The following is a 21,417-nucleotide window of genomic DNA, read 5'->3' as shown; positions in this document are numbered from 1 at the left end:
CTGAATTAATCTTTCTGTTCATCATATTGAATTAAGAGGCTTAGAGAGCTGCTTAGTGTTGTCCAGCTCCTACTTGCATGTTAATGTTTCCATGCAGTAGAGAATCACTTCTACGGCCAAACTTGTGTTTGAACAGTGCAACTGCAGTTAAAGAAATTTGCAGTGAAAGGGGCTGTGTGTCCTCTTCCTTGGACTGGGTAACTTCAAAGTCTGCCTGTCTCCCCAAGGACCCCACCGATTCCCCTGGCAACACCGAGCGTAGGGGGCACAGCACTTCAACTGCACCTGCAGTGAAATCCAGATCAACAAGCGCCCAACTAACCCGGCTGCAGGAATAGACACCTCTGAGGGAGGCTCTGATGACGTTGTACTGTAAGCTGTCACCCTTCGTCTGTGACAAGGGTCCTCCCAGATGCCCAAACACTTGTATCCCTCTTTGAGATGTGTGTGACCGGGCTGGAATTGTCCACTTTGTGCAAACTTTCCTCATGCCGTCTTTCCTCACGCCAACCGTGAGCAGTGGAGACCTTCTCTGTTCCCAGCAGCCAGAGCAGGACCTTTCAATGGTGCTAAATTTTCTTATTTTGAAAAAAACAAACAGGACCAGCTCAGAAGAAGGCTGAACGTGAGAAGGCGTCTTACTCTTTTGCAGCTAGCAGGTTTGTGGTTCCGTGACAGGGGTTCTGATGGGACTTTTTCTCAGCCTGCCCTGGAGCCCTGAGCAAAACCTTGTGTCATAATTCAGAGGAGTTGGACCTAGAGCCGGAGAAGGAAGGGATAAGGTACACAGCTGGGATGCTTGGTCATCTTATTATCTGATAACAGAGGAGTTACCTAAAGGATTTTTCGTCTTGTCAGACCGCTCAGCCTGGAGAAACAAGCTGCTTCCCAGTAGTTGCTCCTTGTCTCTTTATTCTCTTCCAAAACCAGAGGACTTGGGGCTAGTCTCCCGGTGATAAGACGGACAGCTTTCCAAGCGCAGGCACCCACTGGAGCTTCCCCTGCCTGCTCTGCATTCCCCAATAGGTCAGTGGCATGCTTGGAATATCCCAAGTGGATTCTCTTATGTCATGTTTATCAGGGTTGCCCTGGGCTGCTAATATGTTTTGGATTGTTTGTGCCGCACATGACATATGGACAGGTTTTCATTTTGGTGAAAAGTGATCCTGGGGAAGGAAAATATATTTTGTTGGCAGGTCAGTAGTGACGGTGGCCCAACAGCAAAGTCACTGCAGTTGGGAATTCTTTAGTTGTTATGGTTTGCCAGTGCTCTGGCCAATCCCCTAAAAACAGTTTCTGGGTGAGCAAAGCTGTGTGCAGCAGGGGGTGACTGCTCTGAGAGCCTTCGCCCGCTCGACACCCTGACCCCCGGCCTCGCACACGCTTCCCGGGAGCCCACGGATGGGGCTGCAGGTCAGCTGCTGCGCTACTCACTGAAAATTGCAAATCTCGAAAAAATCAGAGCCGGGGAGTGCATCAGGGAGTCTTCCTCCCGTGGTGCTTTTCTATGGCCAGTCCTGGGATTTAAGTGTGAGGAGCGTGAGTGTTCAGCCCCGCACCCTTTGAAGAGCTCCAAAGGGAGTTTGTCACAGGCGCTCGCCCGACTTCTCCCTGTGTCCCTCCTCCTCCCAGCACAGCCTCTTTGTGTGGCTCATTGCTGTGGTTGTTAACTGCAGCCAGAGCCAATCTATCTCCCTTTCTTTGCCTGCTTCAAACACTTCTGTCTTGTATTAGAGCTTTGAATGGACCAAAAAAAAAAGAGAATAAAAAAGCAAGTGTCTGAAATGAAAGAAGAGTGCGGATGAGATGAGCACAGACAGAAGGAAAATGTTTTTGAAAAGAGAATAGGTGGGAGGAGGAGAAACACCGTAGGCTTTTAATAAGTAGTTTAGTTTTATTCTTGTGCTATGTTTCATGTTGCCTAGCTCAGACTGAAGGGATTACAGGCTGTGTAGATTTTCTGTTCAGGTCCTATTCGTGTGACCAAACTCTATATATTTCACAGGAGACACTTTTCTTTCTTTTCCTCTTAGGAAAACAGGCTGTGGTTTATTTTCACTGCCCTCTCACAGACCTGCTCTGCAAATGGATGTCAAACATAATTCCCAGCTTCAAGAAAAGTCAGAGAGGGCTACTGTCTTAATTCTGTCTGCACTGTTTCGCTCGGTCTTAGTCTGTTACAAAGAAGCTTTTTTCTTCCTCTCGCAATTTCCTTTGAAGATCAGCCATGAAAAATTGGTTGGTTCACAGTATTACTAATCACAACTCTCCAGATAGCTCAAGGAGGAATTTTAGTGGTCTAACACTTAACCTGAGGTGTCATGGGCCTCCAAACGGGTCTCAGCTTTTAAATTCTGTTAGGAAAGATTTGTAGGTGCTATATCTCATGTGATGCAAAACACCTTTAGCACCTTTGAATTTCCTAACTCTGCCTTTTGACTTTGTGTCTCCCGGTCAGAAATGTGCTCTGAAAGTTGTTGGCATCTATCAATAAAAGTGTGTGATTTTTAGAGTAAGATCAGCTCCTCTTTTAGTAGGAATTTTCAAAGGGTACATACATTTTAAAAAAAAGAAGACAAAGGGTGCTCATTAGACTTTTCCATTCCCAAACACGAGCACTGAGGTCCGTCCATGAGCTTCTCCAGGACCAGTGCTCAGGCTGCACCCGGAGATCGCTTGTGAGAAGTGAGGCTGTGACGTGGAGGGTGAGTTGAGGCTTGGCCAAGAGGAGTACACAACACCCTGAGTACAGAGATGGATGTTTGAGTGGGAGTATGGTGCCAGCATCAAGTCAGACTACTTCTTTTGGTCTGGAGTATGTTCTCACACCTAATAAATGTGGTGAAAGCCAGACTGTGGGATTCAGAGACCTGTGTCGCTTCTCATGGCTACAACTTAAGAGACACTCAACACAGTGTTGTGCTTCTTGGCCTCTTGGTAGAGGGATTTTTACATCATAACTATCCCTTCAATTAGAATTTCTCTGCATGTTGCTTCTTAAGACTATCCTACTTATGCACATAAGTTTTCTTTGTGTCCATGAACATGCTTTTGTGGACTGCCCAATGTCATGTGTTATTGTATTAGTTTATGGAAATCTCTGGTTTATGTGGTTCAAAAAATGGATGAAACTTTTGAAAATGCATCCATCTTCAATTTCTCCAGGCTAGAACTTTCTCTTTGCAAAAAATGCATTATTTTGGAGTGCTTCCTTTGCATATGTTGTCTGTTTCTAATGCTATCAGTAGATACTGTCCATTTGAGAATGTTACACTTCGTTCCTTCCCAAAGAAACCATACTTTTGTGCCAAGTTTGCAGTAAGCTGCAGCCAATAACTGAGCTTTTGAAACTGAAATCCAAAGGCTAACAGCAGTAAGAGGAGATGGTAGACTCTTGTATGTTGTCTTCTACAGACACCCCAAGATGTTTCACCTCATATGAGATTTACTGCCTTTACTTCTTTGTGTACTCACTGGTGTTAGTTGGAGTGGGAGGGGCCCAGCTGGTGGTGCCAGCATCTGGGCTTTGGCTGGTGGGTTCTGCGCCCCGTTTGGGTGCTGACTGGCCAAATTCTCTTCTCTGTTCCATGTTTCATCCGTCTTACAGCGATTGTACCCTTTGTGCAGTGCATCGGTACGGCAGTTAATTAGTACTAACTCACCACAAAATGTTAGAGGTGATTTGGCGGAGAGGGCTAACAGTGTGCAAGGTGCTGTTCCCGCCTGAGAAGCTGTACCTGCTTCACCACCTGTGCTGGAGGAGCTCGTGTTTTGCAGGTGAATTGAGATGATGAGGGATGCAGTGGCTCCAGATGATGCAGGTGGATTTCCTGATGAGTTTGCACTGGTCAATGCATGCTGTGAAGCAAAATGTTCTTTTTACCCTACTTTCCATGAGCATCCTCTTATGGATGGCTTATCATCTGTATATTGACAGCAGAGATGAAAGCAGAATGCACCAGCTGCGAGCTGTAGTGGTAACAGAATAGAAAGGAGAGACGTCTTACTGGGTCCACTGGCCTGAGCTCTCTGCTGTGGTTACCCTCATTTGTCCTCTTTCGCTCTTAATAATGTTGACAGTGCTTCCTTCTCTAGGCTTTCACCACTTAAGCTCAAGACTTTGGACTGCTTAAATTGACCCACTGCTTTGTGCCAAGATCAAAAGTGGATTGGGGGTGTGTCTTTGTTTTTACAAATAGGCTTATGTCTTACAGTAAAAAAAAATAAAATAAAAATTCCAATTAAATGCAGAGCAGAGCTGTAAATAGCAGTGGCCTGGTAATTGCTGTAGCAACTTAAATGAAAGTATTACTTAGTGATTAAATGTCAACAGGTTTCGTAAACAGCAAATGTCTTTAAGTTGACATAAAGAAGGCCTCTCTGGAGGTCACTGTAAATACCAGATTTATTGTGCCTCAGTGGAGAATGTGCTGAAAATGGAAAGGGAAATGTCACTGTAAATTTTTGGAGTGTCTCAGTAAAACAGAAGGGTTGTTGGAGCTTGCAGTAAAAAGCTTGTAACTCCTCGAACTGTTGACAGACTATGTTTAATGCTTGGTACCTACTAATAAAATGTTCGTTTTTCAGGTCAGACTACGATGACTGGAGACCAGCCCTGGCCAGCTTGCTTCAACCTATCCCGTTTCCCAAGGAGTAAGTTTGTACTGTCGTAGTATTTACTGGGCTACTCTCATTACTTTTGTTTTACGGTGAAATATAATGTCAAGTAAAAACTGGTGGTAATAGGAGCTTTGTGCATCTAGGATTGATTTAGAATCTGGAGTTGATTTGGGGTGATGCAGAAGGATGTAGTGAGGCCTTACCTCGAGTCCTGTGTCCAGTTTTAGGCCCCTTGCTACAAGAGGGACATTGAGGTGCTGGAGAGGGTACAGAGGCAGCTGCCAGGCTGGTAAAGGGTTTGGAGCATGTGTTGTACAAGGAACAGCTGAGGGATCTGGGGCTGTTTAACCTGGAGGAGACTGAAAGGAAACCTTATGGCTCTCTACAGCTACCTGACAGGAGGCTGTAGCGAGGCGAGGGTTGGTCTGTTCTCCCTAGTGGCGAGAGATAGGATGAGGGGAAATGGCCTGAAGTTGCGCCAGGGAAGGTTCGGGTTGGATATTGGGAAGAATTTCTTTACTGAGAGGGTTGTCGGGCACTGGAACAGGCTGCCCAGGGAGCAGATTGAGTCACCATCCCTGGAGGTGTTCAAGAGACGGCTGGATGTTGCCTTGAAGGACATGGTTTAGATTGGTGTTGATAGGACTAGGAAAAGGTTGGACTCGGTGATCTTGAAGGTCTCTTCCAGCCAAAACTGTTCTATGATTCTGTGATTGACTTCCCCATCTTCACATTCCTTCCCCATTTCTCTAAGATGATCCTGAAGACAGAAATGGTTAACCAGAGACAGACAGACAGGAAAAGAAGGAAAGCTGGTGATAAGGAGAGCAACGTGAGAGATTTAGTGGAGGAGGATGATTTACTGGCGTCACAGAGACTCGTATCATTTGTATTTTGCATTAAATGAAGAAGCTACCCTACAGATCAGCCATGCTCCCTAAGAAACCTGTTAATGAACAGTAGCGTTTATAAAATGCAGACCTCCACGGACAAACATTACAACCCATAATTGTAGAATTTGCTAGCTTATCACATCCCCTAATGACCTGATGTCTTGAATCAGAGAGGTCTAATCCTCCGTGCCAGGTTACCTGGGCTACAGTGAGAGCTTGGAGATAAGCAACAGAGACATCATTTACTTAAGTCAAATCTGAGTCCTGGGGGAGGTGTAAACTGTGCCATGATGCAAGGCACTGCACAGAATGACCATTAATTGCTTTACTGATGTATGGTGTTAATTAGTTGTGACCATGCCTTAATTGCGTGGCAATTAAAGAATTCACCTGGCTCTTGGAGGTAGCCAAAATTCTGTTTGTAATTATATAGTTGTATGCCAAGTCTTTCACTTAGTTTCTTCGGACCCAAAGTCTCAATGACGTTAATCAGAGCCTTGTCTAAGATAGGACTCAGGAAAAGCTACAGGGTTTGTTCCAAGTGTTTTTTTTTTTTTGTTTGCTTCATTTTTCCCCTGTAGATTAGTGAGGGAGACTTTACCTGATTTTTTTTTTTTTTTTTGGAAGAGTACTCTTTTTGTCTTGTGTGGCACAGTTGCTTAGCAGATGTTTTTATTATCTGGAAGGAACTGAAAAGTGGTTGTTTGATTTCTGATTGTCTTTTCCCTCTGTTTTTCCAAGTCATTGTAACTTTTCTGTTTTCTGTTTTAAATTTCAGGGCTCTTGCACATGAGAAATTCACAAAGTAAGTTTGTGGGGTTTGTTTGTTTTACTGAAAGGGATAATTACTTAAAATACTTGTACTAGTCAATAATAGCAATGATGCATTATTCAATGTTGTGTCTCTAATGCTTTTCATCTGTGAGGGACTGTAAGCATGTTCTGTTAGCAATAAAAAGATGTATTTTTCTTTGTAATTTACTGTGACAGCAGGAGCCCAAGGACTAAAGACACTAGATGCTGATAGAATTTACAAACAAATTTGTCACTGCACATCTCTGAAAGCTTTTCTAGGCTGTTGTGAATACACACTGTCCTTGGTAGTCACTTTTAGACATCGTATTTGCCTCGTGTGATAGCAGTTCTACTTGTTTCTCTCTAAAGTGCATGAAAATATACAATTTAAAGTGTAATCCAAGAGAAATGTGACATTTGTGCAAATACTGCAGCCGGCAACTGCTTATTCTTGTCTTTTTTAACTGTTTTTTTTCAGGGAGCTGAAATATGTAATTCAGAGATTTGCAGAAGACCCGAGGCAAGAAGTGAGTTTATTGCCTGTTTATGGAGAGTGTTAATTGGAGGGATCAGGAGATCTCTCCTTAAGTAGTTTGTTTCAAAACCTGGTGTGGTTTTGCTGGGCTTAAGTTTCTTAGGGAGTAGTCACACAGTCTTAGTGTGAATGGTTTCTTGCCTTATGTGTGAACATGTGTTGGGACCTCCCCGTCTGGCATCGGTCGATGTCCTTGCTCTGCAGGAAGCGGCAACTAGCAAGATTTTCTGGCTCTTTTGAGTCTCTTGGAGCATTTCATCTTCTGTAGAAAAAAAAAAAGGGAAGCAAAATCCATGGATCCATGCAGCTTACAAAATAACAGGTTTTATTTAGCTGTGTTTCAGTTAACATTGTGTGCAAATGACCGTAATTCTCATGAATTAGCAGGAGAAAGGAGGTGGGAGGTGTGTTCCTGGGACGAGTGGGTAGTTGTAGCCTCGTGGTGCTGACTGCTTCAGGGCTGCGCTTGTAGCTTGTTCAACATCGTCAGCTTTGGCTGAGTCAGAGGGAACCTCTCATCCGCAGTAATTTTTGGTCTTGGCGTAAAGGGAAGAAAACTCCCCCAAACTGTAGGTGAGGAGGCTGTATCGTCGTCATCATTGCCCAGAACTCCTGGTTTTCATGGTTTTAGCCTTTGTGAATGGTTGTCAGCCTTGTCAGATAAGAGAGACCTTGTCTTAGAATGGCACCAGGGTTTCATCTGTCGCTAGTGTTACATGCCCAAAGGAAAGAGCAAGGACTTCACCTCCTCATCCACCTCAAAAATTGAAATAGAATATCTGTCTCTTCAGGGGGGGAATTAGAAAAGAGCTTAATTATGACTCTTCTATTAAACTGTGGGACTAGATACAGTAATCTCTACAGCGGGCCACATTTAAACTAATGGTTGCTCACTGGTGATAGTTCTTCTGTGTGACTTCTGTCTCAATATATCCCTGTTGAATTTTCCTTGCAGACTTCCTTCGCCCTGACTCTGGTCAAATTTTATTACAGCAGGAGTAATAAGAGTTTTTAATGATTGTAATGAGCAAGCCATCAGGCACTGCATTTCGTATGCAGATCACATCAGAAGTGTAGATGTTCATGCTGGGAGGATAGGGGGAAATGGCAGAAGCTCAGAAATTTGAGTCTTTATTTTGGTTTTTTATGGTGATTTTTTTTCCCCCAAGTGAAAGGAGTTGTTCTAGATAAGAGCCATTTTGTGTTTGATTTGTGTAAAGGGAATGAAAAAGGCCATGCAATTAGCGATGATGTGGCTTCCCTCCTTATTTATAGGGACAAAATGGATTCTGCCAGTGGAAACTTGCCTGCTGCTCTGTAGGTTGGACTATTAACCATGAAATTTCCAGCAGTCTTTGGTTTTGTAGCTACTTCTGTTTGGCCTGGTGTGGGAGATGCTGGTGATTATTGGCAGGAACTGTAACCTTCCCAATGTCTTGGCTTTTTGGCAGGTCCACTCCTGTTTGCTGAGTGTGCGGGCTGGCAAAGACGGCTGGTTCCAGCTCTACAGCCCTGGAGGAGTGGCATGTGATGATGATGGAGAGCTGTTTGCCAGTATGGTACGTGTCTGCAGTGATGTGAGTTTACTAACTTCGTTGCAGTAAGCAGCTAATGCATAGTTGGCAGTAACAAGATTTACTTGCTTTTGTCAAAAATTATCCTAATCATGGGTCTGTAAACTGCAAGTGCTCACCAGGAAGTTTAAATCTCTGTATTGCCAGTTCCACAGAACTTCTTTACAGTCACCATTTGGTTAACATGTTAACTTTCTCTTTTTGAGCTTCAGAGTGTTGTTTCACTGGTAGCATAATGCACACAAGCATGCATATATGTACTTGTGTGCATATGTGTGTATGTTTTTGCATTTATAAATATGCGTGTGTGCCTGTATAAAAACTCTCTCAGAACATACAGAATAATGGGAGACAAGGGAGACAGACTGTTCTTTTTCATTTATAGGCTACCCTCAAATTTAAAAACAACAGTAACATTGGGTGGATGGCTGGCTGGCTGGCTGGATGGATGGAAAGAAAGACAAAGATAGAAAGAAGGATGGATAGAAAGAAGGATGGATAGAAAGAAGGATGGATAGAAAGAAGGATGGATAGAAAGAAGGGTGGATAGAAAGAAAGAAAAATGTCTTAGCCCAATTACATTGTTGTGGGAAGGGATAATTAGAAACCAGCATTCCATTTCCCACAGTTACTTTATAACTCTTAGGACTAGACAGAAAATAACAAGTTTAATCACTGATGCTGGCACTGTCTGCCTGTGCAACCTGGGTCAAGTCACGTAGGTTTCGCATTGTATTAATTCTCCATATAGCAAGGAAGATGGAAATGATATTACTTCCTTTCCCTGGTAAGGGGAAAAACATTTGTGGAAGTTGGCTGTTGGGTATACAGTGACTCTCAGGGGAATCTACACTCTGTGCTTCTCCCACATGCTGAATATTTTGGGACTAGAACACGTATGTCAGTCTGTACTCTTCACTAAATTCACATTACTTTTGAAATAGATAATGGACCAAGACTGTTCACAAAAGGTCTCATCCCTCTTTGCCGATTCTATGACTTTTATGTTTGAAAAGAAAATTTCTCAGAACTGTATCATTTCTCCTGAGAGCTTTTGTGGTGCCAGATATTTATGAGCATCAGGAGATGGCGTGCATGAGAGAGCACAATGATAACATGCATTAATATGCAGTACTCTGTGCCCTTTGCAAGGATTTTGATAAATACTTAAAGAGCTGCTAACGACTAACCATAAAGTTTGAAAAACATCCTGTTCTGAGATAGACCTTACATTAGTGTTAGCGTCAGTACTTTCTGTTCAAGAAAACCTCCCAAGAAGCTTAATGATAACTGCATGAGATTAAATCCTTTTGGGCTTGAAGTTTACTGTTTTTAAAGGCCACTTGAACTGAGGGATACTGAAGTAAAAAAAGGTTTTGTATTTTTGTAAAGGTCTTGCTGGTAACAAAGCCATGAGGCAGAAGAATGGCATGGTAGCACATGATCTTTATAGAATTTACCTCATCATGGTGGGGGTGCAATATTTTCAGCAGCATTGAACATAGTCCAGACAGTACCACAAATCAGGGGCACCACAGAGAATGTATTTACAAGCTTATTGTAGAGTAGTGCTGATGTTGAGTCTACATAATGGAGCCCTTACTGCCCAGGTTGTTGGAAACTAGAAATTTTCACATTTCACACTAGAAATTTTCACATTCACCAGAAAGCTGGTGAATCGGCCATCTGAGCATAAAATAAGACTTTCATCTTGGAACCTGAAATTCTCTGCAGCTGATCTCTAGGGCTTTTAAATGGGAAAGAATGTTGCCAGCTTCTTTTATGAGAAGATGCTCTCATGTTTGATTTGTACAAATGTTTTGCATTTCTGCCAGAGGTGTTAGTAGGTGGTGTCGTCTGACAGAGAGCTTTCTGGAGCTAGGAGAGAGTCTGCAGGATGCTTTTGTCAGCTCATGGACTCAAAGGAGTCTTACTCAGGTGGTGTTCTTGGCATTTCTTTCCTTTGAGGGAAAACTGAGCAAAAGGGAAAGCAAGATAATAACCCAAGAGCATGAAAGCACATTAAGTCATTGCTGACTTAGGGCTCAGGACCGCTGGATTTTCTTAAGGCACTCCTTCCTTGCCCAGTCGGCTCCAGTCTGGGAAAGCAACAGGTGATTTTGTCCATCACCACCCTTTAACCAAGGCTAGCCTTCAGCCAGCAGGTTGCCAGCATCGCTGCCTTTTACCTCGACACGGAGCCTCTGCTCACCAGCTGGCATTTCCAGAGAAACTGAACTGCAAACAGATGCAAAAGCAAAATCTGTGGTTCCCCTGGGCCTGGGTTCAATCGCATTACTAGGGACGGGGCAATCACACAGCTGCTGTGATGTTTCCTGGGGAGCCTATGTCAGGCCTCTGTGCTGTCAGCTGAGCTCCTTGCAGAGGAAAACTACCCGCTCCCACCGATCTCACTGGGCATCACCTTTTTCAAAAAGTCCCTTTCAATCCGCGAGACTGCAGCCATAATTGTAATGAGGGGCCTCCTTTTCTGTAGGTTTGTTGCAAATACTTACATTTGTTTGACTGCGTAGCAATGTCCCTTTCAGAGGTATATGTGTTTCTTGGGCTTACACCTCTAATTGTAGCTCTGTTTCTCAAATAGGTTCATATTTTAATGGGATCCTGCTATAAAACAAAGAAGTTCCTGCTTTCACTGGCTGAAAATAAACTAGGACCTTGCATGCTACTGGCTTTGAGGGGTAACCAGACGATGGTAGAGGTAAGACCTGAATGTACGCAGTGATACAGGTTTACGAGCAGTATTCAGATTTGGTTTCACACTGCCTTTCCCAGAATTAGATCCAGTGGAACTAGAGAAGCTGAGTTCAGGTTGTGTCATATCAAACACCAGCAGTTGGCAGTTGTGTTTCTCTTAAATGGAACAGAATATTGTTGTTCTGGAGGTAGGAGTGCAAGCTACGTGAAAGGTGGGTGCAAGAGGGTGTTTTTTTTGAGAGAGAGATTGCTGTAATTTAGTTGGAGAGGCTAAGATGGGAAATAAATGGTCATGATGGTATAGTGTCTGGCGAGGGGTCAGAAATCAGAACCACGAGACTTTTTCATGACTAAAGCCTAATGCTTGTCTTGCCACCTGCAAAATGAGCAGTGCACAAGAAGTGCATTTACAAAACCTTATGTACTCACATGAATGCACATTATTTTTGTGCTCAGGACTGGTTATTTTTGTTGCACTAATAGTTTATCTGTATTTTTCTAGGCTTCCTTAGAGAAGTTTCTCATTAAATGTCATCATGTATTTTAAATGGAAATAGAGAGTGGTTAAATAGGTGGAAAGAGTTACAATTTTTCATTGACATAGATCTGTGCATGTTAATTTAATCCAGTAAGTAAACGAGTGTGCTGCATGAATTTGAATATAATGTTGCTTGATTTTTTCATTCATCGAGAAATAATTAAAATTATGGAGGGAGTAAAAGCTCTGCATTTTAATTGCAATGGCCTGATACCTAGCTATAAAGAAAAGGCAGAATGGAGGGGGAAGCTTGTGTCCCAAGCCTGTGGGACCTGCTGGAATCACCCCCTGGTGTCTGACTTGCTCCTGGCAGCCCCTTGCCCAAGGGTGAGTCAGGCGTGTTCCAGTGAGATGGAGGGTGTCCTGGCCACAGCTGCAAGCTCCCAGCTTCATCATCACCTCACGGAGCCTTTCTGGCCTCTCCCCGTCCTGGATACACTTCACATGCATTCTGCTCGCACAGAAGCCCCAGCACTTTGGGACAGAAAATGTAGCACTTAAGGAACTGCTTGGCTTTACTGTTCATGTGTAATGTCCTGCGCCTGCCAGTGTGCCGGGGAGCCGGTCTACTTGGGAAGGACTGGATCGATTGTACCTCTTCTGAAGAGGGCTGTGGCATGAAGCTATCTTCCAGGACTGGTGCAAAGTAATTGCACCTCTTGGTCAGGAGGAATGAGCCCTAACAGAAGACAGGAGAGAGGCAGGCTGACTTTCAGAGATTAGAGTTCATTCCTCATGAATAAAAAAACCTGGTTTCTTGTGCTGGAAGGTCAGTAAATGTTGCTACGGTCCTTTAATTCAGCCTGCATAAGGCATGCTCTGAAAATTTACCCAGCCATTCAAACTAGCATGCCCAGTATAATTAGGATATTTGGAAGAAATTGCATGTAAGCACTGCAGTGACCACTCTTCTTTCATTCTGCTGCTAGATTTTGTGTTTGATGCTGGAATACAACATCATCGATAATAACGACACCCAGCTCCAGATCATCTCTACCCTGGAAAGCACAGACGTGGGAAAGAGAATGTATGAACAGCTGTGTGACAGGCAGAGGGAGTTAAAAGAGTTGGTATGTCGCCCTGCGTGCAGTATTGCCATAGCACATCGTGGTCTGTGCTCTCCAGAAATGGAGGTACAAAAGAAAGACAAGCGGGGTGTGAAATTCCCAGTTAACAACAGGATGGGAGCAGTATTTGGAGGATTTTGCTCTGAATATATATACTTTGTGATATTTACTGACGTGTCTAATCCCATACTGTGTTTATGAATGATATTCAATAACCTGCTTAGAATCTGTGTGAAAAAATAAAGGTGAAATCCTGCTGACATAAGATCTTACAAGTCAGCTTGTCAAATTCTGCCACCTTTTGACATATGAGTAGCAAATGTTCTAGTGCTGGCCAGCAGTTCTTAATGCTTTGACATTAGGAACGTTTCACTGAGATGGTCTTTAGGTCTAGTTCCCAGAGCTAAAGCCTATGAGAAAAAGATTTTTGTCCTCATTTTAAAGACAGGATCTACAGATTGAAGATAGATTTGCTCTCATTAGTACTTCTTCACCTATGCAGATGTATCCAGAGTCTTCCTCTTCCCTCTTTCACATTTGTATTTGTCTTCTTAAAGCCCTGGTCCCCGCTTGAAAAGTGTATGCTTTTTTAAAGTCAAACAAAGGATTTTTATCAGCTGTGCAGTCTCGGCCCCTTGGCTGTCTTAGGCCAGCATTTTAAGGCTGTTTCTTTTAAAGTGAAAGTAACCCAGTAATGGCAGGCTGAATCAGACAACATGCTGACCTGTGGAATGAAGACCGCTCAACGCAGTCTGTGGATGTCCCCTGGGTAGCAACGGGCCTGCATCTAGCACACTGGAAAAAAAAAATCCATCAGTGCATAAAAAGCAGGGAAGAGGTGGAAAGGGCTGGCAGGGAGCTTTGAAATTGGAGCAGGGTTTGCTCTGGTGCAAAGCTTGCTATACTTCGGTTGGGCTGAAATGTAGAATGGCAACTTGTTTGACCAAAGTATTTTCTCTCTTACAGCAAAGAAAAGGTGGTCCCACAAGGTTAACACTGCCATCCAAGTCCACAGTAAGTTAATCATGTCAATAGAAAAACAAGCTTTGTCTTTCCATATTTAAACACTTGATTTATGTTTACCATGTGGCACGGTGGTTTTGGTCAGTCGAGAGGGGAGCCATTCCACTTGCTCTGTCAACACAATTGGAGTTTACACAAGTAAGGGCACATTTCTGCTCTTGGGTCTGTGGAGCAGTTTCCAATGCCAGTACAAGCATCACACTGCCAGATTTATACTGGTGTGCAGAACTGGGAGTTAGAGTAGGATCTATTGATAGATTTGGGGGCAGAATTTTACCCCCAGAATTTTGCATTGGACACGAAAGTCTGAAAGAGACCCATCACAGTTGCAGTTAAGAATTGCAGTTGGTGTAAACCCAGACTAGCTGCACGGAGGCCAGGTGACAGTCCTGAACACAGTTTGGATCTACAACTTGCAGTTTTGACATTTGTTCTGACACTGAAGCCTTTGTGTCTCGTAAGAATGCACAGGCAAAGAAAATTTTTGTCCTGGTGTCTGGATAAATTTTTCCCAGGCTGTGTGAAGCAACGCTGCCACAAGAGCCCAGCTGCTTGCCAAATGAACAGAAACTTCTCTGTGTGGTTCTCTCTTGCTGTAAACAAGTGGTGTAATTGTGCAACTCTTGCTGGTTGACAGTATCAGTGACACCACTGCCAACGATTGCGGGCCGAGGAGTCCATAATCTTGCTTATCAATCTGTTGTTTGCTTTCAGGATGCAGACCTGGCCCGCTTGCTAAGCTCAGGATCTTTTGGAAATTTGGAAAACCTCAGCCTGGCCTTTACCAATGTGACAAGTGCTTGTGCTGAGCACCTCATTAAACTGCCTTCACTCAAGCAGCTGAACCTGTGGTCAACTCAGGTAAGTGTTTCACAGGGCTGAAACTCAGAGCAGGAAGCAACGCTGACTAATTCTGAAATTTCACATTACGTCAGCACGAGGAGAGTGTGTGAAGAGGTTTGCTTAGAATGAGTTTGTCCTCATGCTATTTTTGCAAGGCCTTTTTACGGTCTAGCTTATCCAAGATGATATTTTTCTTTTTACTTTTTAAAAAAAGTACTTTATTTTTAATTATAAAAGGGTTGCTGCTGTGTTGGGTTAAATGTTCCAGTTAAGCGTTGTTGCAGTACGTGTGCTGCTGTTCATCTGAGAAGTGCTTGTGCTTTCAGCCATTTAGCGTGAAAGTTGATGCTGTGCAGCTCCTCTGGTCAAGCAAAGCAGAGTCTGTGCAGTGTAGGCGGTGAATTGCCCTGAATGCTGACCAACCAGAATTTCTTTAAAAACAGCAGCAGAAAGAAACTCAGATAGTGAATAAATAGAAAGAAACTATAGCAAGAATGTGGTTATTTTGTAAGCAAAAAGGGGCCAAGTTAACTGAATAAATTATTCAGCTGTTAATTGAAAGAGCTTTTAAAATTGAGTTTTTCTTCTGCATTTCTCTGCTGGTTTTGGGCTCTGAGGTTCTCCACTGAATAGATTTTCTCCATGTTCTGTTAGCGCCTATTTGTAGTGCTTGCTGAAAATATGATTATTCTCAGTGCAACCACAAAAAGCAGCTTTTTGGGGGGGTTGTTTTTTTTTTCCTTTAACTAAAATATCATGTAAATATCTTGTTTTGTTTTCCTAATTACTTTTGTATGCCAGACATTTCCTCTTTTTGCTTGGGGATTATGAAGTAGAATCTGATTGCTTGCTTGTTTTAAGACTGCCTTGTATCTCGTCCAGATTTGTCCTAACAATGTAACTTTTGGATTTGAAAACTTTGATGCTTCTTACTCAAAATGAGTTTGATTTTTATGGGACAAAGGGCCTGCTTTTTGTACGATTTTTTCTTTTTTTTTTTTCCCCAAAACTGTTTAGTTTCCATTTTATTTTGTGATATCCTGGTTTCCATTAATCTAGAATTTAGAAACAGCAGAAAAGAAGTGGGTCAATAGAACAATTACCAATCAATAGTACATTGTTCTTGAGACCAAAATAGCTAATTACTACCACTTGCATTGTGCTTTTTTGGTGTGATGTGGTTGGGAACTGGCTGAGACTGCCGTAAGCATCTTGTGTAGCCTGGGTGGGAGCTTCCTCATACAAAGTCCAGACTTCAAAGGCACCATCCTAATTAAATGATGGCCTGCGGTTAAGTGCGCACAAGTCACTTAATTTTTCTGGTGCCCGTCTGCAAAAAGGGACGAAACTATTTGCTTTCTCCCTGTCGTTTGTGATTGCGGTAAGCGATCCGCGCGTGGCTTTGAGGGCTCCTCTGCAAACCTCGTTTCAATGCGCCCAGTTTGCAGTGAGGTGTGTGCACGTGATGTTTGTGCGCTGTTTGGAAACAACTTTACTTGCCCCCACAGTTTGGAGATGCAGGATTGCGGCTTCTGTCCGAACACCTCACGATGCTGCAAGTGCTCAACCTGTGCGAGACTCCTGTCACGGACGCTGGGCTGCTGGCACTAAGCTGTAAGTGACCAAAATAAGCTATGGAGGAAAATTACGTGGCTTTGGAGGAATTTACGTGGGTTCAGAGAGAAGATTGATTCCTTGACTGCTGCAGCACTGCTTCCGCGGGGATTTAGGGCAGGCTGTGGTTGGGTTTGGGTTTAAACTTGCCTCCTCTCTGCCCACTCAGCCATTCAGCTCCAGGCAGGGGACGTGGGAAGGTCATCGGAGCCTGATGATGGTTAGTGGCCTCGTGTGGGCTTTGTTGTCCCAGGCCTGGGGCTCACCTCTAACTTTACTGATGGCACTTGTCTCGATTTCACGTGGTGACCTGTTGCCCTGGGACTTGTCAACTTCTTCCCCGTACCCTGCTGTGGCTGACCCCTCTGGGAGGGAGCTTGACCTTGTGGTATGGGAGGGGAAGGTTGCAAAGACACTTAGCAACATTTCAGCACGTTTAGCAACCGTGCACAGCGGGTTTCATCCTCTCTCTGGCATTTGTTTTGTTCCTTCTCTTCTGGGGAGGTGAAACTCTCATTATTATTAATTCAAGTGGGGCAAGGCAGAGCAGGGCCATCTAAGCAGCATTCAGGATTTCCCTGCACACTGAACTGCTTGATGTGCCGGAATGAGACTCTTTCCTACATCCAAGAGTGTATTATAAACCTCTCCTGATGGGTTTAAAGGGCTCCTTTAATAGGCTTGATCCTACACAGACGTGACAGACAGGCCAGTAGTTATGGCTCATCTTAGGAAACTATTCTGCTAAGTACTGGGGCCTAAAATGGAAAATGGGGGGGAGGGAGAGGAGAGGGAGGACTGCTAGATCAGCATGGCCTCTGCGTGCACCACGCATTGCACTGAGAATGGGCACTGTTCAGAATAATGTGCAGGAAACTGATTATGAGAAGTTGCCTGAACTCCTTTGAAGTCAGCAGGCTTAAGCACATGCTTAATGGCCCTTCTTAAATAGGGACTTTTTCCTGGATGAGGGCCCAAACAGCTGTTTATCCATTTGTACTTCTATATTTTATACTATTCAGCTTGTTTTCCTGAGAGTGCTGCACATAGGCATGTCTTGTTTGTGCTTTGACCTACTGTAAGCCTGATATTTTAAGGAAATGCAACATGATCTTAAATATGTGCATGTTTTCTCTTTTAGCCATGAAGAGCCTGTGTAGTTTAAATATGAACAGCACCAAACTTTCAGCAGATACCTACGAAGATCTCAAGGTATTTCTGAATTGCATTCACTGAAGATGAAAAGTAGCTGGGCCAGGAGGTCTTGCAGATCTAGCAAGTGTGTGGTGGTAGCAAATAGTGCAGAGAGAGCTGGCCCCGTGCAGTGGGTAGCATGAAAGTCATCTGAAGAGCGTGAAGTGGATTATTTTGGGGCGATACTGATTGAAAAGAGCATTCTGAAGTTTCTGGCTTTGATGGACCCAGGAAACATTTAATATGCTTGAATGGATGAGTATGAGATGGAATCAGAAAGCGTATCGTTTTGCCGGCGTTGTCAACAGTAAAGGTTTCATAAATAGGAGCAGATTGGTTGTTTCTGAGGATACAGAATCAGGTAAAATGTAGCGCACACCTCCAAAGCCAGGTCCGCAGGACCAGAAGTATTGTGGGTGAATGGCATTCCAGAGCTTTGGTTCAGAAGGCAGAGGGAGAACTGGAAGCATTAAGGAAGGTGCAAGTTTATCTTGACACCTCTTGGGCTGGAACTGGGCTTTCAAAAGGGACACCAGCACAAACGCCCAGTTCCCGGGTTTGATGGGTGAGATGTGTGGCGTCACGACTTGTAATGTGGATTTACAACCCCTTTGGCAAAACGGCGTAAAGAACTAGGATGTAGCTGTAGGAGGTGAACAGCGCCAGGTGGTTCCAGACAAAGACTGCCTGAGGTGTGTTGGCTTGCCTGGCTTCACACGGGCTTTGCCTTCACTCTGGTGTTGCATGAGTCGCATCTCCCACTATCTTACCTTAGAAACCCAAGCGCTGAAGACAAAACTCAACATTACGTTGTCTTGTGTGTTGAAACCTTAGATTGTGCCGGGTTTACTCAAAAAGGTCACAACCTTGGGTCTAGTTCTGAACTTGAGGCAAGTCCTGAAACTGCTCTGTTTTCAAAATTCACTGCAAACGTACATCTTCGGTTCTGGCTCTGGAGCTAAGGCTCCCCCAGGGACTTGCTTGCATTGCTGCTAGAATGGATATTTCAAGATCAAGTTTTCAAAACTCGTGTCGCAATTGTATATGCAAAGAAGTTGTCCTCGAAATTAACAGCTGGCTTGCAGATGGGTTCGCACAATGGAGCTTGTATTGGGCCCCAAGCCTTTACAGACGATCGAGGTCAGTGCTGTATTTGGCCCAGGGCTCTAAAATCGAGCCTATTGAAAGGTTCCCCCAGTCCTGCCCCTGCTTCTCAGCCCCTTTGCCACTAATTTCATACCGAAACTCGTATTTTCCTAGCTGGTTCCCTCTCCTCAGGTATTGCATTAACAGTCCTCAGCAGCAACACCAGAAAGCGACTTGCCAGGGCAAACAGAAAACTGGCTGTGAGCAACGGCCCGATGATTGCAGAGAATTAAAAAAGCTGAGAAAACAGGCACACGTCACTTTTTCCCCTCTCACCTTTCACTGAGATTTATCTCGGTGGCCATTTTTTTAGAGCTCTGTGTGTGTTCAGAGGGAGGGTAATAGTTTCTTTCCCTGGGGCACACGGTTGTAGGTCTGTGGAGAACAGCTCAGACTTCAAAGAATGTATTTTTGATAAAAATCATTCCTTCTTCTGCCCTTGGTCTGCGAGAGCATTTGGGGCACAAGCCAGCGATGACATTTCCTCTCGGCTCCATCCCCCACCCCACTAAACACACTTGCACACACAGACACCCACATATGTACCAGGCAGGCTGAACCAGACAATAAATAAACACCCACTACTGAAGTCATTATTGCCTAACTGAAAAATTATTTGCTGGCAGCGTCTGTAGGATTATGACTAGCTCTTATCAAAATATGTGTGCACATAAATCAAGGAGTGAGGTAATAATGACTCCTAGAAACTTCCAACTCCTCAATTATGCTCTAGCCTAATTAAACGTGTTTATTTGTTTTGAGAGAATTAACTGTACAATTATGGTCAGAGAGCATGGAAATGGGATCGACAAGTAGGATCGGTGCAAACAGCCGATTCCCCTCTGCCTCGCGCAGGGTAATTCAGGAACAATACGTCCAAATGCAATGGGGTTATGGGAAGGAGACCACAAAGACACCAGAAATTGCTAACACTCTCCTTTTCTGGTTTTTGGGGTTTTTTTTAATTTGTGGAGGGGAAAGTCAAGCACTGACTTAGCCCTCAGGCTGGAGGGGGAACGTGTGGCTGTCTCCTGCAGTTTGAGTCCCCTGCATCCACGCCTACAGTTCGACAAACACGTTTTGCCGTGCATTTGTATAAAAAATGGAGATTGGGGTCTGTGATTCTGTGATCTGGACCTGACGGCTGGTGTGTGGGTTTCGCTGGAGCCGGCTGATTTTGCTGCAGGTGTGACTTAGCCTCGTGTGTCTGTCAGGCTCAACGTCCTGCTCCTTCGCCGACACCTGGGAGCTCCCGCTCAGCGCTGCCCTCGGCACGGGCACTCTGCGGGGTCGAGGTCGTAACACATCTTCCTGCAGTTTGTGGCCGAAAGATCAGTCTTCCCAGTTTGCTGACGGTACAGATTTCACGGGAACTTTTTTCCTGAGTCCTGAACATGTGTCATTAATTCTGACCTTTTCTTACCTAGGCTAAGCTACCCAATCTGAAAGAAGTGGACGTCCGCTACACCGAAGCGTGGTGAACTCTCCCTGCGTCCGACTCTTCTCTTTTGCTTCTCATGAGAAGGAGAAGGTTTTTAAAACAAACAGAGAAAAAACAAAAACCAGAAAATAACTTTTGGCTAATACCTGTAGAGCAGTGAGTCCTGGGACTTGGTGGTAGGAGTCGTGGTTGTGGGGTAGAGCAGTGGCGTTGTGTGTGTCCGGGGCAAACGGGGCGAGCCTGGACCCGGCTGGAGCCGAATTCTTTCAGCTTTGTGATTTTGGAATCAATTGAAAATGAAAAGGAAAAAACCAAACAAACAAACGAAGGACTTTGTAGCAGCAAGAGGATTATAAAGAGGAAAAAAGACACCTTTGTGGATTTTATTTGCATTGTGTTTTATGCTGTGTGGAGAAAAAAAAAAAAAATCGTTTGTCATTATTTACCTGGGTTTCCTTGGCTGGCACCCATCCAGTCAGAACTCCGCTTTCACCAGTTTTGCTCCAGAAAATCAAACTTACAAAAATCTCAAGAGAAGAATACCAAAACCAATATGATTTTCACCTCCCCCCATGTCCTTGCAGTTGTTATGCAAAGTAATTTTGTTGTACATAAGATTTACATAATGCACCTATTTAAGAAAATGGTTCACAAATAACGGGTCTGGGACCTGTCTTTTATTTATGAATTGTTAATTCTTTTACCCTTTTTTGCGTATAGTACTGTATAAACTAGTTTGCTGTCTTGTTGTTGTTTTTTTTTAAAGGAAATGTCCTCCTTGAAGAATTGCCTTTCAGTAATGCATACTGTATTATACTCCCTCTCTGTCACATTTGTCGCGTTGTCTTTTTGATTTCAAAATGCCTCAAAACGTTATCAAATAGGAAGGAAAATATCTATTGAGGGGGGACGTGGTTATTGGGGGAGGGGGTGCAGGGATTAATAAAAGTCACATTTCCTTCCAAAGTCTGGAAACTTTTTTTGGTCTTTTAAGCAGTGTCAGGTTTAAATATGGGAGATGGGGAAAAGGCGTCGTTTATTTTTGCCAATGCAGGTGTTCGCAAAGCTCTGCAGACTTTAAAAGTTGCCTCGGTTGTTTTCTGTTTACGTCCAATATTTCAAAATGAGAAAAAAGCTCTCCCTCCATTTTGTGCATCAGCTTTTTCTTTTCTTTTTCTTTTCTTTTCCCCTCTCCTCCGCCCTCCCCTCCCTCCCCCACCTGGTCTGTGCACGCATTGTTCTGCATGTTCCTCTGGGGAGACTGAAAAAATCGCATTGTTCTTGATCCGATAGCTCTGACCTGTCTGTAAATGTGACTGCTACATTTTTCAATCCCACAGTTGCTTAGAAGATGATTTTTTAAAAATTGTGGTTTCTTTTATAAACTATGCTGTTGACTTTTTTTTTCATAATGAG

At 43.8% G+C, this 21,417-nt stretch overlaps 1 protein-coding gene across 1 annotated transcript in view; it reads left to right on the top strand.

Moving 5' to 3' along the window:
* CMIP (c-Maf inducing protein) overlaps positions 1 to 20,325 on the top strand; it is a 62,094-nt gene extending 41,769 nt beyond the window's left edge. Inside the window, exons 10-20 of the mRNA XM_009878850.1 lie at positions 4,588 to 4,653; positions 6,292 to 6,318; positions 6,787 to 6,835; positions 8,295 to 8,420; positions 11,023 to 11,139; positions 12,603 to 12,743; positions 13,707 to 13,754; positions 14,478 to 14,624; positions 16,115 to 16,220; positions 17,362 to 17,432; positions 19,988 to 20,325. Coding sequence (XP_009877152.1) covers positions 4,588 to 4,653; positions 6,292 to 6,318; positions 6,787 to 6,835; positions 8,295 to 8,420; positions 11,023 to 11,139; positions 12,603 to 12,743; positions 13,707 to 13,754; positions 14,478 to 14,624; positions 16,115 to 16,220; positions 17,362 to 17,432; positions 19,988 to 20,041 — 952 coding nt within the window. The 3' untranslated portion in view covers positions 20,042 to 20,325. The remainder of the gene's footprint in view (positions 1 to 4,587; positions 4,654 to 6,291; positions 6,319 to 6,786; positions 6,836 to 8,294; positions 8,421 to 11,022; positions 11,140 to 12,602; positions 12,744 to 13,706; positions 13,755 to 14,477; positions 14,625 to 16,114; positions 16,221 to 17,361; positions 17,433 to 19,987) is intronic.
* The last annotated feature ends 1,092 nt before the right edge of the window (positions 20,326 to 21,417 follow it).

Source organism: Apaloderma vittatum, unplaced genomic scaffold, assembly GCF_000703405.1.
Source record: "Apaloderma vittatum isolate BGI_N311 unplaced genomic scaffold, ASM70340v1 scaffold7911, whole genome shotgun sequence".
NCBI classification, from domain to species: Eukaryota; Metazoa; Chordata; class Aves; order Trogoniformes; family Trogonidae; genus Apaloderma; species Apaloderma vittatum.
The sequence above is the reverse complement of the archived record's forward strand: the minus strand, read 5'-3'. Positions and strand labels throughout refer to the sequence as shown.